This window comes from Silene latifolia, chromosome X (assembly GCF_048544455.1).
Source record: "Silene latifolia isolate original U9 population chromosome X, ASM4854445v1, whole genome shotgun sequence".
Taxonomy (NCBI): domain Eukaryota; kingdom Viridiplantae; phylum Streptophyta; class Magnoliopsida; order Caryophyllales; family Caryophyllaceae; genus Silene; species Silene latifolia.
In genome coordinates, this window is record NC_133537.1 from 146,986,844 (window position 1) to 147,000,774 (window position 13,931).

At 35.9% G+C, this 13,931-nt stretch overlaps 1 protein-coding gene across 14 annotated transcripts; it reads right to left on the reverse strand.

Moving 5' to 3' along the window:
• Nucleotides 1-4,143: 4,143 nt before the first annotated feature.
• On the reverse strand, nt 4,144-11,156 carry LOC141623662 (uncharacterized). Of its 14 annotated transcripts, XM_074439795.1 has the most exons (11): nt 10,929-11,156; nt 9,667-9,699; nt 9,357-9,419; nt 8,618-9,118; nt 8,292-8,406; nt 7,112-7,277; nt 6,766-6,914; nt 6,197-6,355; nt 5,854-6,117; nt 5,341-5,439; nt 4,144-4,509 (listed from the first exon to the last, which is right to left on the reverse strand). In XM_074439795.1, exons 7-11 carry the CDS (start codon nt 6,766-6,768, stop codon nt 4,444-4,446), a joined length of 591 nt encoding a protein of 196 aa, XP_074295896.1. In that variant the 5' UTR covers nt 6,769-6,914; nt 7,112-7,277; nt 8,292-8,406; nt 8,618-9,118; nt 9,357-9,419; nt 9,667-9,699; nt 10,929-11,156; the 3' UTR covers nt 4,144-4,443. The 14 variants fall into 14 exon arrangements, with proteins under 14 accessions (XP_074295896.1, XP_074295888.1, XP_074295890.1 ...); XM_074439787.1 differs by lacking the exon at nt 6,766-6,914 and having other exon boundaries at nt 7,091-7,277; XM_074439789.1 differs by lacking the exons at nt 6,766-6,914; nt 8,292-8,406 and adding an exon at nt 10,379-10,438 and having other exon boundaries at nt 7,091-7,277.
• Between the last annotated feature and the right edge of the window lie 2,775 nt (nt 11,157-13,931).

The following is a 13,931-nucleotide window of genomic DNA, read 5'->3' on the forward strand; positions in this document are numbered from 1 at the left end:
TCAGCATTTAAATTTATATGTATTTGGCGTATTATTATTATTATTTATGGAACAAAGAATAAAAGGTTTATTAGTTAAGAAACTTTCATAAATTTCCTTTATTTACTCTTGTCAAATTTCAAATGCAAATGCAAATGTCCTTCTATTTACATTTTAAAAATGACGGGTTGTATCCTGTGAAGGATTGCCTACGTATTCATTAAAAAAAATGAAATCAAACCCTGTGCGTAGTTCGGGAAAATGTAAAAGAATAAATGTTCGAAGCAATAGCTTGTAATGAACTTAGAAAATAAGCATGTGCTTTACTTACTCCTAAACAAGTGCAATTTAATTTATTTGATGATATGAGGATGTCAAAATGTCAAAACGCAAGAGCGAAATATCATGAGCTTTTAGCGGGCTAGGGGCCAGTTTTATTTCGTGTCACACGAGCGGTACGTGGGTCACGCGAGGCGCGTTTTATCCTATTTCTAAGGGTAGTAACGTTTCAACTGGTCTAGGTTGGTAGGGTTAGAAAACTCATTCCCGTCTAGGTCTCGCCTAATTAGGCTTAAATTTTCCTCGTGGATTGACAGGTAGGAGATCTCTGACTGACTTGAGTACTAAATCTCCTTCTTTGATATTTCTGGGTTTGACCCTTTTGTTAAAGGCTCGTTTGATGCGTGCTTGATATGTCTGCACATTATGTAATGCGCGTAGCCTTCGTTCGTCCAAGAGGACGAGTTCGTCATACCTATCCCTTTTCCAATCAGCTTCTGGAATTTGACTTTCGAGTAAAATGCGCAGAGATGGGATCTTGGTGTGGTTTAAAACTCGTCGTCAAAAGCTACCAACCAAAACAATATTTATAACTTCACAAACTACTCTTAGCAAAGAGGCACGTAAAGGTCGGATCCCAAGGGACGGGTATTGATGTATGATTCTCAATTGCAAATGTTTGTGTCTTAGGGTGTCACAATTTGGGTTAAGATAAGAGATCAACTAAACTAATCAACAAGATGAATAAAAACAAAGCAAGTTAAATAAAGAGGTTGTAAACAATTGATTAAAAGCACTAGGGTGTCATGGGTTCATAGGGGACTCATGGAAGTTGATCATACAAACATGTTCTCAATTAGATGTAAGCACTTATTGTTGTGATGGGATCGAGTTGGTGTATAAGCTTACAATCTCAAAGAAGATTTGGGTCCCGGAGCCGAATCGATTAGATTGTACAACACCTACAAGTCGACTTAATCCTTCCTATTCAAGTATATGCATGGTCTAATGAGGCTCGAGTTGGTTTATATGCTTACAAGCCTCATTGAAAAGATAGGTAATGGATAAAAAAATGCAAGGATTCATAGGCTCGCATTTCATCAAACATAACATGTGCATAAGTTGAAATCACAACAAGCAAGCAAATTAATTATGAAGACATATTAGATTAAGCATGAATCAATCCCCATGTTGGTTTCCCCTAATTCCTCATTAACCCTAGCTAAGGAAACTACTCACTCATTTTCAAGTTTAGCATGCTAACAAGGTTCTCAATCATACTAACAAGGCAAAACATGATGAATGAATGAAAGTGATTAACAATAATTAAACAAGATTAAGAGAGAATTATACCTATGAAGATGATTCTAAATAATAAAGCAAAGAATAATAGAAGTACTTGATGATTGATGGAAGGTTGTCAATCCTCCAAATAAACCCAAATAGTCTTCTAATTACCCAAAATAAAGGAAGAACAATAGAGAAATTAAGGAAAGATTAAGATGTGATTAATATTGAGAAATTGTATTACAACTAAATTAAGACTAATTTGAGAGAATTTCAAAGTGATTAAGGATGGATTAGGATTGCTTAAGAGAGCATGCTAATCTAGGTAGTACAATGGGGTATTTATACTAAATATTAGGTACAAGGAGTACGGTTACTAAGGGCTTAAATGACTATTAAGACCCTAAGAAAAGTTGAGGAAATGCTCCTCCCGAAGGAAATGAGCGGATTCCCATGCTAGTCTTGTCACAATCCACTCGCCTTGAGGTAAGGCACAGGCTCTTCTGTCTTAGGATTCGCTCGGATCCAGGGAAAATCGCTTGGCTCCTTGCGCTGCAATCCGCTCGTCTTGGGCACAAGACGCCCGGATCTTGCTATTGTGAGACGCCCGGATCGTGCCTGATCCGCTCGGATTCCTGGGCAGACTGCTTCTCTTCTTTTTCCTCCTTAACAATCCGCAAGGATCATTTCGGGGATGTAAGGATCCTTTCATCATTGCCCATTTCACTTTATTATCTACTTAGGCCTCTAGTGTTGGTATTCTCTTTGATGCTTGGTCATTGGATGCGATCAATTTAGCTCCATTTCGCCTCGTAAATGCAAGGTTAGCAATCCTTTCCTACCAAGGAGACAAAACCTCAAAGAATATGCAAAATGGGAAACTAAAGATAGTAAATGACCCAATTATGTGCTATAAAGCATAGGAACGAGTTTAATTCGGGGACTAAATGTGCTCAAATATGAGTCACATCAAACATCCCTAAACCGAACCTTTGCTCGTCCCGAGTAAAGAGGTGACTACAACTAGGACCTTTATTTAAACTAACCTACTAATATAACCGATATGAGACAATTAGCGAGCCTCACTCTGCCCCTTTAACTCACAACAAGACATCCATGAGGTAAGATGCCTTCTTGCAAGGCAAGGTGGGGCTTGCCAAAACGGCGATACATCCAAGTATTAAAGCACACAAAACAAGTAATGGATGCATCTACAAAAATGAATAGCCACTTTCCTCATCTAAGTGGCGGAAATTATCTAAAAGGGAAGCAGTCTAAGGGTACATATTCCATCATAGATACGGTTTCTTCAAACTACTAAGCCTAGAAGGATACCAATAAATAACCTCCAAGTTGTGTCAAGCTAGGGTACCTTTGTCCTCAATTGTTAAATGCTTTCGTCAAGAGTAGACTCCCTATGGTGTTAGAAACACTGGAGGATCGCGGAATTCCCCTTCTTGCCTAGACAAGAAGAAGGGCCGTCCCCTCTCTACCATGCACAAAAGTGGATTCGATGGATAAAGGGATCAATATGTTTTGAGTTTCATATGGGAGTTTGCTTTTGTTGTTGTTATTTCCTCCAATTTCTTGTGGTATTTGACATTTGAGAACACTTACTTTTTGCCATTTCTTTGATGTTTGACATTTCAATACTTGACAACTTTTAACGTCTTGCATTTTCTTTTGAACATTTTCAAAACCACCCCATTGGTAGCGAGGATGCTTATATTTGAAACATAGGAGTTCTTATTTTTGTACTCCTCTTTTCTTTGATGCAAATTACAAACCTTTTGTTTTTCATTTCAATTCTTGAACTCAAATTTTGATAATTTTTGTGCCCATTCCCTCACTACAAGAATATTGGTCATTAGCGTCCGAAAAAAGTGGTCGGTAATGCAAAAAATCGGTCGGTAAATTGCTTTACCGACCGATTTTACATAAATACCGACTAAATATTTTGGTCGGTAATTATGGTCGGTAAATAAAAATTACCGACCGACTATGTGGTCGGAAAAATTAGCGAGCGTTTTATTGGTCGGTAAAAAAATTCTGGTCGGTAATTACCTACCGACAATCGGTCAGTAAAATGTGAAAATCAGTCGGTAATTTTTGTTTTTGGTCGGTAAATGTGGAGTTTCAGTCGGTAATTTAAAGCCTATTTTGCAATATATTTTTGTTCTCTCCCCCCATACGCTTATTATTTTACCTTCAAATACAAACTCTAATAAAAGCCACATGATATATTCCAAACTTAACACACACCATGAAATCCGAATCACGAATTGTATAAATTAAATGTTATCCAAGTATAATACACAACCTATCCAGACAAACACTACAACACATACCTTACTTTTTCGACGCTTTTTTAGGCTATTCTCGACGCTTTTAAGCGTCTACATTTTATTTCTCGACGCTTTAAAAAGCGTGGTCTTTTGGGGCGTCAGGAATTCTTGACGCTTTTTGGTGTCGAACTTGTCGACGCTTTTTGGCGTCAGTGTAAGGTTTCTGACACTTCTTTGCGTCGGGAATTTTGAAGCTTCTCGACGCTTTTTGCGTCCCTCTAATTTTTTCAATACTAATGCTTTCGTCACACTATCAACGAGTAAATTAAATGATATTGATTACTCAATGACAAATGAAAAGCATATTGAGTACAATAATTTCATTACAATATGCCAATACACAATTCATACTTAATTACTATGAAGTACTCCATCTGTAGGTTCTAGTGTTGTAAAAAAACCCAATTATATTGCAACTTACATAAATTCTTAGTGCTAAAATAACCTTCTAACATGATTTAAACCGATAAAAATCCAATATGTATTACAAGAAATAGGTGTTTGTGCATAATATTTCCAAATGAAAATCCTATCTTCATTGTAGCTATCTTTGTTATCTTGAAGTAAAAGCCCGCTCAGTTGATTTGATTGCACCACCACCATTGAGGTAGCTAAAAACCTGCAATACGAAAAAATTCTTTTATTAGAAAAGTTTAGAATCCTAAAATAATACTACCAAAGACTACAGTAAGTTTGATATAGGTATAACTTTTGCAATAAGGCTAATAGCAAAGTTATGGTCGATTAGCCATCTCTCGTAACATCTATTTGACAACCATCAGTAGCCTGTACCTTCCCAAGGATATAATCAAGCAGACCGGAAGCTGAGTAGAAACTCCACTTTAGTGAGACATGAATCATGATTACTAAATAAGTAATGCATTGACAGACGGAAAATAGAGTGATTGTACACACGGCTCATAACTGAAAAAAAGCTCCCGAGCTAGGCCTGCCTATGTGAAACAATTTAGGCCTACAAAAGGCCTATCCAAAATGCACAACTACCATAAAACCACCTAAAAACAGCAGCAGCAGGCAACCCCAGGACAGTAACAGCATCAGCAAGACAGCACGCAGCATGGCTGTAAGACAGCAACAAAAAAGCAGCAACAGCAGCACAGTACAACTTGGCAGTAACAGTATCAACAACAACAATACCAGCAGACAGTAAATAACAACACAGCAATAGCAGCAGACAGTAAATAACAACAGCAATAGCAGCCAACCTGCACCCCACAAGCAATATAAGAAACACGTTTCCTCGAAACCATATAAGAAACATGTAAACCTACAACACAAAGGTATCTGGGTAAATAACTTCCTATTTAAATAGATCTTCTTAACCTATAATTACTTTAGTTCACTCATTTCCACCTGAATGATACATGAACATTCAGAAAATGCCATACTGTCAATTTAATGAATGTAACATTATGCTCAAGATAATCACCTGTTTGTGCTGGTTTGGACTATCAAGGTCTATCGCACGGTCATAATCCCTGAAGGGAATATATTGCGAGTTATAATTGCCCCATTCTGTGTTGATAACCTAGGATGACAAGAAAAACACAAAAAAACGTTAAATGCAATGGTTTAACAAGTGAGATGAATCAATTAACCATGTAACTTGCGATAAATACATAACGATTGTGAACTGTCATGTACAAAACTCATAGCATCAAAATAGACCGAGGTCTGCATCACCTCGCTGAGGACATACAGCATAATAGGATCTATATACATACATTTTAAAGATGAGGACAAGAGAAGAAATGTTCCATATAAGCTGTATCCGAGTACCCAAAATCACAGCTCCAACAACATCTTTATAGTATAATCGACTTCTAGCCAAAAAACATTTTAAGCACTTAATTATAGCAAGAATCATTAAAACATCCTTTGAAACCGTCAATGACCGAAAGACAAAATGGAAAACACTAATGACCCATCTATTATCTCTTACCTTTAAAGTAAAGCTTTTCATATCAAATTGGTTGGTTTTCCACATCTCCGCACTGCTGAACAGATTATGACCGCCTACGGTTCTAACTGGCTTGCACTTAATAACCCGAACGAAAAGCTCGGGTCTTTTGAAACTATTAAAATGAAGAATCAAATGTGAAGGTTGAGGTCTTCTAGCTTTTGCCAACTCAACGCAAGCAACTCCTCCTAGGAGATGTCCCACATAATTGCTTGGCTTTTTGTCCAAATTATCTAGCGCATTGAACTATACCAAAACAAGAAATGCAACAATAAGAAATTAATTATGAATAGAAAACAAGGACAGATTTTTTTCCGTGATTAACCTGAAGCAGCATAACCGTTTTATTGGTGATCATGACAATTCTTGGTTGAGGCAACATGAAATGATCTTCATAATAGTCAGACCAACCAAAGTTGGAGGGTTCCTTGAAAATTTTAGTGCATCCTAGATGATGACTTGCTTCTGTAAGCCAAAGTATCATCTGAAGCAGAACAGAAAAGGATGTTCAGAGAATTGCTTAACATAAAAAAAAAAAGACAGGGTTGTTTGATGCGACGAAGCAATTAATGGAATCCATTGAATATAAGATAGATATAAATACATAAATTAAAATTAATCAACTACACTACTAGTATACACTAAGCTTGCATCTTGATTACTAACCGATATTTTCCGAAATATATAGGTTTGTCAAAAGTGGCTGATATGCGGACAATGCGGCAGACATTTGACCTCAACAACAAATATTTGTGAGAAACTTGACTAATAAAGCGGGTGCTATTACTATACGTCTTATAAGATCGATATAAAGACAAGCCGCAATAAACCGTGATGATAAACAGTGATACTGGACACGCCACAGCATTATCGTAAGTTACCGTGATTCATTACCATAACCGTGATAACATATGTTACCGCAATTGCACCAGGAACCGAGATTTAGTAAAAATGCTAATGCCTAATCACATCATCCCTCAACTCATGCTGTATTGTAGGGTCCCCACATCCGTTGTAGCATACCCAACTTGTTCAATATTTTCCTGAACCAAAATTTATCTCAAAAGCATGCCTAAATATAAAAGCAGTGCAGCCAATAGACGTGTGAAAAATATATAGCTCGAGGATTCCTAATTCTTTGGAGGGCAGTTATGTTGTTTAAATCTTCAAAGAATATGGCACAACTTGCACCAGAGAGATAATCTAATGCTCCACTCACTAGTTGAACAATGAATCGCACCAAAAGCTCTTCCAAGCCCATGAGCAAGCCCCAATTCACCATTCTGCCTGGCACTCTCAACTGGTTTCACGATAACTCCGGACACAACAAAGGCAAAACCCTGTGCAAGAGCTTCTGTTTCTTGAGTAAGTCCATCGCCCACGTTTGTAATTCTTCTCGACCATACCTAAGACGGTATTCCAATTAAGTTCAGGGTTTTCATATGAAAACCATAGATAAGAAAATCAGATGTTAATAGAGGAATGCGTAATTCGTGTAACCAGTGAAGGACCGTAAACCGGGGAAGTGGCAAATAAGCCCCAAACGTTTGCCACTACGTGCAAATTAGCCCCATAACATTTTATACGTGCAAATTAACCCCATTAGTTATACCCGATGTGCAATTTGCCCCAATTAGAGATATCCGAGTAAATTTTTCACCGGAAAATATTGACATTGCACCGGAAAGACGACTAGGATAGATTAAATAAATAATAAATTAAAAAAAAACAAGAATTATCACCGTCACTTTTATCACTCGTTACTTCCTCCCTCTTCTCTCCCACTCTCATATATTTTAAGCTCTTTCCATCCGATTTTTCTATTTTTTTCATCACAATTTTGTTGTTTGTTGTAGCCTACACTAATTCCCATATATCATTCACCATTTTTGTAATTAAAGTTTAGCAAGTATCACAAAAACTGAAAAAAAAAAAATTGAAATTTGGGGAAAATTGAGTTTATGCACAATACACTTATATGCCGCCATTTTTACACAGTTTGAGCTCGAAAATTAACAATGGCGATGAATAAGATAGGAAGCAATAAACAGACGTAAGAAATAAAAATAATGGGGTTAATTTATTATCTAAAGGCGAAAGAAGATAGGAAGAAATAAACAAACCTAAGAACTAAAAATTAACAATGGCGATGAAGAAGATAGGAAGCAATAAATTGAAATCTGCCAATATTTAGAATCATGTTTTTTTTAAAAAAAATTATAATTTAATTTAATCTATTCTAGTAATCTTTCCGGTGGCACGTCAATATTTTCCGGCAAGAAATTTACTCGGAAATCTCTAATTGGGGCGAATTGCACATCGGATATAACTAATGGGGTTAATTTGCACGTATAAAATGTTATGGAGCTAATTTGCACATAGTGGCAAACGTTTGGGGCTTATTTGCCACTTCCCCGGACCTTAAACAGGCTGGGAGCTTTCATCGCTAAGAAAAGTACTTCTAACTAGCGAACCCGGTAACCTAGCTTTCATCGCTGGTCCATGAACCCAGGATCCATCAATTCAATGCTTACACTAAACGAAGGTTGGGATAATCAAAACCAATGATTATTATTATTATATTACTAAAACTTCAAAAAGTCACAAATTAATCAAAGACTTGCGATGACAATGAAACAACGATCGAAATCAATATATTAAACACAACCATTGATATACCAGAAGATATTATGTCGATATCTCTAACATATCCCTAACAACAATTCATTAGGTTTTGATTAATTACCTGTGATGACGGTGATGATTGACGAGAGGCGCGATTCACTGTGATGATGGTGATGATTGACGAGAGGCATAAAGTTGGGATAATCAAATGGTGATTGATGAATGGAGGATGAGAAATATAATTGAATCGGCGGTTTGATTTTTTGGGGAAGCGGCGCGAGACTAAAAAGTTTTTAGTAATTAGAGCACTGAGCGAGGGAGAGTCTAGAGAGTAGCGGTTTTTTCTAATAAAAAATTATTATTATATTGCTAAAATGTATATGGGGTGAAAAAGTGGGTTGACGCTTATAAAAGCGTCGATCAGAAAGTGTCGGGAAAGTAAGGGAATTGTAGTAGTGAAAGGTTTGTCAAACTACAAAGTCTTATTCTACTAACAAGAGAATACTAACATCAAGCTACTAGAAGCTCTATTTGAAATCCTAACACCACCACCTCCACGAGTTATCCTAGTAGTATGTCTTTTCCTTGTGCCTTGAACTAGTATCATGTCTTCATAATTGACCTGCTAGAAATATAAACAGAACTAGTTAGCATGTAAATAGAGCTAATTGGTTGTACATGCCAATAAAAAATTTTAACCACTAGCAATTTCATATAGACCTTGAGAGACGGTCTTGTGTTATTATAATGTCTGACCAGCCCATTTAGCATTGGCATTATTCTTTAAACTGAAGTCAAACATTAAACATTACAATAATAAACAACTAATGATGACGAGAAGACATAGGCAACCAACTGACCTCTGCTGTTGAAAGTCGCAAATCTGTGATTAATGAAGACTGAACAGGTGAGGAATAACCCATCTACATGAGTAGAACATCAATTAGCCTTGTGAAAGACGAATCATTTTAATACGGTCTGATGTTAATATACTATGATACCAACCAATTGAAGAAGCAAAATTATGAATATCCCATTTTACAACACATTAAAAAAGCTAGTTTATCCGAGTAATCTAAGATACACATGGCATTCACATATCTACCAATCATGGTTGTATAATGCAATTTGTAAGAAAAAACAAAGTTCAAAAGTTGTTAATATAATTACCTAGTTTACACCATCCTACTAGCTACAAGATGCCTGTAAGAACAAAACAAGGAATATCAATAGCGTAATAAGTCTAGTAAGCAACAACCGATAATAAATTAGTAGCCTTTTAGGACTAAGGGTTTGCTTGGGATGAGAATAATTATTAAGGGAGTAATAATAGAGCTAAAATGAACTAAAAAATGGAGGGAAGGGATGGGAGTTGGAGATAAAAATGGATAGAAATGGGGAAATATAGTGTAATAGTCCCTCCATTAGGGGAGTAATTGTTACCCCCCCCCCCCCCCCCCCTCCAAGTAATTATTACCTCCATATAGAGGTAATAGTTCCTCCCTCACCTCCTCTTTCCACCCTCCACAACCACCACAAAGCACTAATCTTCTCCCATTTCTTCATATTTTAGCTCTCATTACTCCCTTAATAATTACTCCCATCCCAAGCAAGTCCTAAGTGAGAAACCAGCCAAGTGAGATAGTTAAAATGGTGGACTTGTTTTAGTGTTGATAAGGTTATTCATATTTCATGTATATTCCATCTTTTGATCAATGTTAAGTTGTAGCAGATGTATGGGATACAATAAGGGATTCAGATATCTACACCAATCATTATATTGATTATTAGCAACCCTCTGATCATAAGACTGTCTCACGGAAATTTTACGACAAGTAATTATGGGAGCACAAAAGCAGAAAAGCCCCCGTCTCTCCTTCACCTTTCTTCTCTATCTCCAAATTCCCAAAGTTTTTTTACAGCAACTTTTCCATAGTCGCACCTACATCAAACATTGTTTTCTAAACATCATTATTTTATAAGCTAACTTTCTAATAGACGATGGACTCAAATCTAAGCTAACTTCCAGTGCACATGAAGAATATTACATCAAAATCGTACATTGCCATCATTCAATATTTTACAACTTTCACCTCTTCTTCACAAACACCCAAAATCCAATACCCTTTCCCTCTTTCACAGCAAAAAAAATTGGGTATGCAATAGATAGGTGGAGGAGGAGAAGGAAGAAAACAAAAACAGAAATCATCTTATTTAACACAAAAGCGAACTACCCAAGAATCCCCAAATATTACAAACTCTCAATTTCGAATTTCACAAAACAAAACCCCAATTTACACAAATCCTAACCTTAAAATTTCCAATACTATCTAACAACATCACTAATTAGTCAATAATACATAGAAATAGAAGTAAATAACAATAGAAAAATTAATTTAAACAACATAATAAATCAAATTTGAATATCTTACCTTAAATTTAGGACAAACAAAGAAGAAATAGAGAGTGGACAGCTGAGTGGTCTGCTGGTCAGGCGTTGCTCGGCGGTCAGTGGGTCCAGCGGTGGTGCGTGGATCCGTGGTGGTGGTCGCCATTTGAGTGCTTGAGAGAAAGTGGAGAATGGTAGTGTGTTTGGTTGGAAGTGATAAAGAAAGGAAGAGAGATAAAAAGTAAAAAGCGTGTTTCTAAGTTTAGAGAAACAACTAGGTTTGGTGTCCGGCTACGCCCGGGCTACCTTTATTTAACATTTAAATTTTATTTTCTATGAAATATGATTTCTCTAAATTTGGTTAACACATATATTTACAATTTCTATATTGAAATTATGATGAGAGGTAAAATTAATCAATATGAGACACGTTCACCTCTCCCGCTGTTAATATTATTATTTTCACTACATCCCCTGTTAATACTATTACGTTCACTACTTCTTGATTCATCGTTGTTTGTTTTACTATTTTTCGCTATTTTTACGGTTAACCCGTTAGTTTTGTCAAACTCGTATATTTAAATAAATTAATATTTTCTTAAAATCGAATTGTTAGTTAATTTTCATACTCTTTCTGTTGTTCCTACTGTTACTTTCATTATGTGCTGTGACTATTATTACTTTCACTTCTCCCGCCGTCATTATTTTTTCTTTCACTACTGCCGCATTTATTATTGTTAATTTCACTACCCCATTGCTGCTAGTATGACTTTCACTACTCCCGTTGCTATATATTATTGTTGCTTTTACTACTCACATAGAAGGTTACTATCATAATAGTTGGTTATCTAGTTGTATTAGAGTTATTTATTTAAATAAATCTGAAATATTAGATTAGAATATTATTTAAGAGTAATCATTATTATTTACTAAGTAAATTACAAATCTAATGAATTATGAAATATTATATTTTTTGGAAATCTGAATTGATTTACTTAATTAATATCATAAGTGGAACCCGTTTATTTAAGGAAACTCGCCATATTCTAATATTCTCTAAATTTATACTTTTAACCAAAACTATATAATATTTACATTGAAATCCCTTGTTCAGGTCCATCACACGACGCTAGCGATTTAAAACTATATAGTATAATTAATGTGTATAGATTTATTTAATTACATGGAAGTCCCTTGGTTTCTGGAATTAATATATAGTATTGATTACTTAAACAATCGGTTGCTAATATGTATACTGCGGTCGGTAAATAAAAGTAATATTGACTGTTTTGGTTTTTTTCCGATGTATTCATAGTCGGTCAGTAAATTACCGTCCGTTTTTAATATTTCCGACTGTATTCGGTCGGTAATTCCATTTACCGACTGATTTTTATGTCGGTCGGTTAATTTCAGTCGATAATAGACCCCTTTCTTGTAGTGCCTTTTGTTGACAAAATGTGGTAGAATGTGGAAGATGGTTGCATGGTTTCAAGGGTCACCTTGGAATAAACGGTAGCCAAGGAGTTATCACACCACAAGGTACTCTTGACTAGGCCTTAATCCATGGGTCAAAGGATACTAGCATGACACATCCTAGGGTGTTTTAGAAGCATTCTAATGAGCAAAGTCTTAAGAAGAAAAAGTATCTACAAGGGCCTTATATACACTTGTCAAGTTTCTCAAATAGATGTTTTCACAAAATTTTCCTAAAATGCAACAACATGCCATGATGCAACTTACATTTAAACAACATAATGCATATGCTTCTATCAACTAGTATGCCTTATAAACTAAATGCAACTCCTACAATCACATTGGTGAATTCCGCATCAATCAAAATAAAGCCACATAGTCATTAACATACAGAGGAAAAAGGAGATTGAAAATATCATACCATGCGGTCTTCATAATCCTCATGTCTTGGATGTGGCATAGTCGATCAATGTGATAGAAGGACAAACAAACACAAGCAAGTATACAAAATTCTACACTATAAAGGAATGAACATGTTTTTGGTTTTTTCAAAATTTTCAATTTTTTATGATTTTTTGTGTTTATGAAAATAAAGGACATATTTTTGTATTTTCAATTTTTATCATTTTTGGTTTTAAGAGTCAAGTTAGAATTTCCCATCCCCACACTAGTATGAGCATTGTCCTCAATGGCCAAAACGATAGGAAATTATGTAAGCTAAATGAGAATGCATGATTTCTACACTACTATGCAAACTACATGATATATAAACAAGTGATGCAGTCTAAATCTAAACTATATGATGCATGAATTTATTGGTTGGAGAGCTAATTTAGATTAACTCCCAATGCTTGTGCTTGAACTTCCCCAAACCAAGTAAGACACTATTTCTAGTGTAAAAAAAGGGGGAGTTCATGTACAAGTATGCAATGCATGAAACTAGTTTGTCATTTTGGATTTTCAAAAGTGGGAACAGTATAAGACACCTCAATGGAACCGAGGTGGGAGTCCTTTGAGTGTTGCTAAACTGAACCTTTGCTCGTCCCGAGTAAAGAGGTGACTAAAACTATGACCTTTATTAATACTACTAGCCGATGTGAGACAATTAGCGGGTCTCACTTCGCTCCTTCAACTCACAACAAGACACCTATGAGGTAAGATGCCTTCTTGCAAGGCAAGGTGGGGATTGCCAAAATTTCGATACATCCAAGCATTAAGCACACAAAATAAGTAATGGATGCATCTACGAAAGAATAGCCACTTTCCTTATCTAAGTGGCGGAAATCATCTAAAGGGGAAGCAATCTAAGGGTACATATTCCATTGTAGATATCATTTCTCCAAGCTACTAAGTCTAAAAGGATACCAACAAATCACATCCAAGTTGTGTCAAACTAGGATACTTTTATCCTCAATCGCTAAATGCTTTTGTCAAGAGTAGGCTCCTTATGGTGTTAGAAACACTGTAGGATCGCGGAATTCCCCCTCTTGCCTAGACAAGAAGAAGGGTCATCCCCTCTTTACCATGCAACAAAGAAAGGATCATCAATGGATAAAAGGGATCGATATGCTTT

Coding starts and splice junctions, on each gene's coding strand:
- LOC141623662 (XM_074439790.1), bottom strand. CDS start 7,153: ATGGTGAATTGGGGCTTGCTCATGGGCTTGGAAGAGCTTTTGGTGCGA. Junction 6,118..6,196: donor AAACGGTTATGCTGCTTCAG/GTTAATCACGGA, acceptor GTTTTGGTATAG/TTCAATGCGCTAGATAATTT. Junction 5,440..5,853: donor TGAAAAGCTTTACTTTAAAG/GTAAGAGATAAT, acceptor TTGTCATCCTAG/GTTATCAACACAGAATGGGG.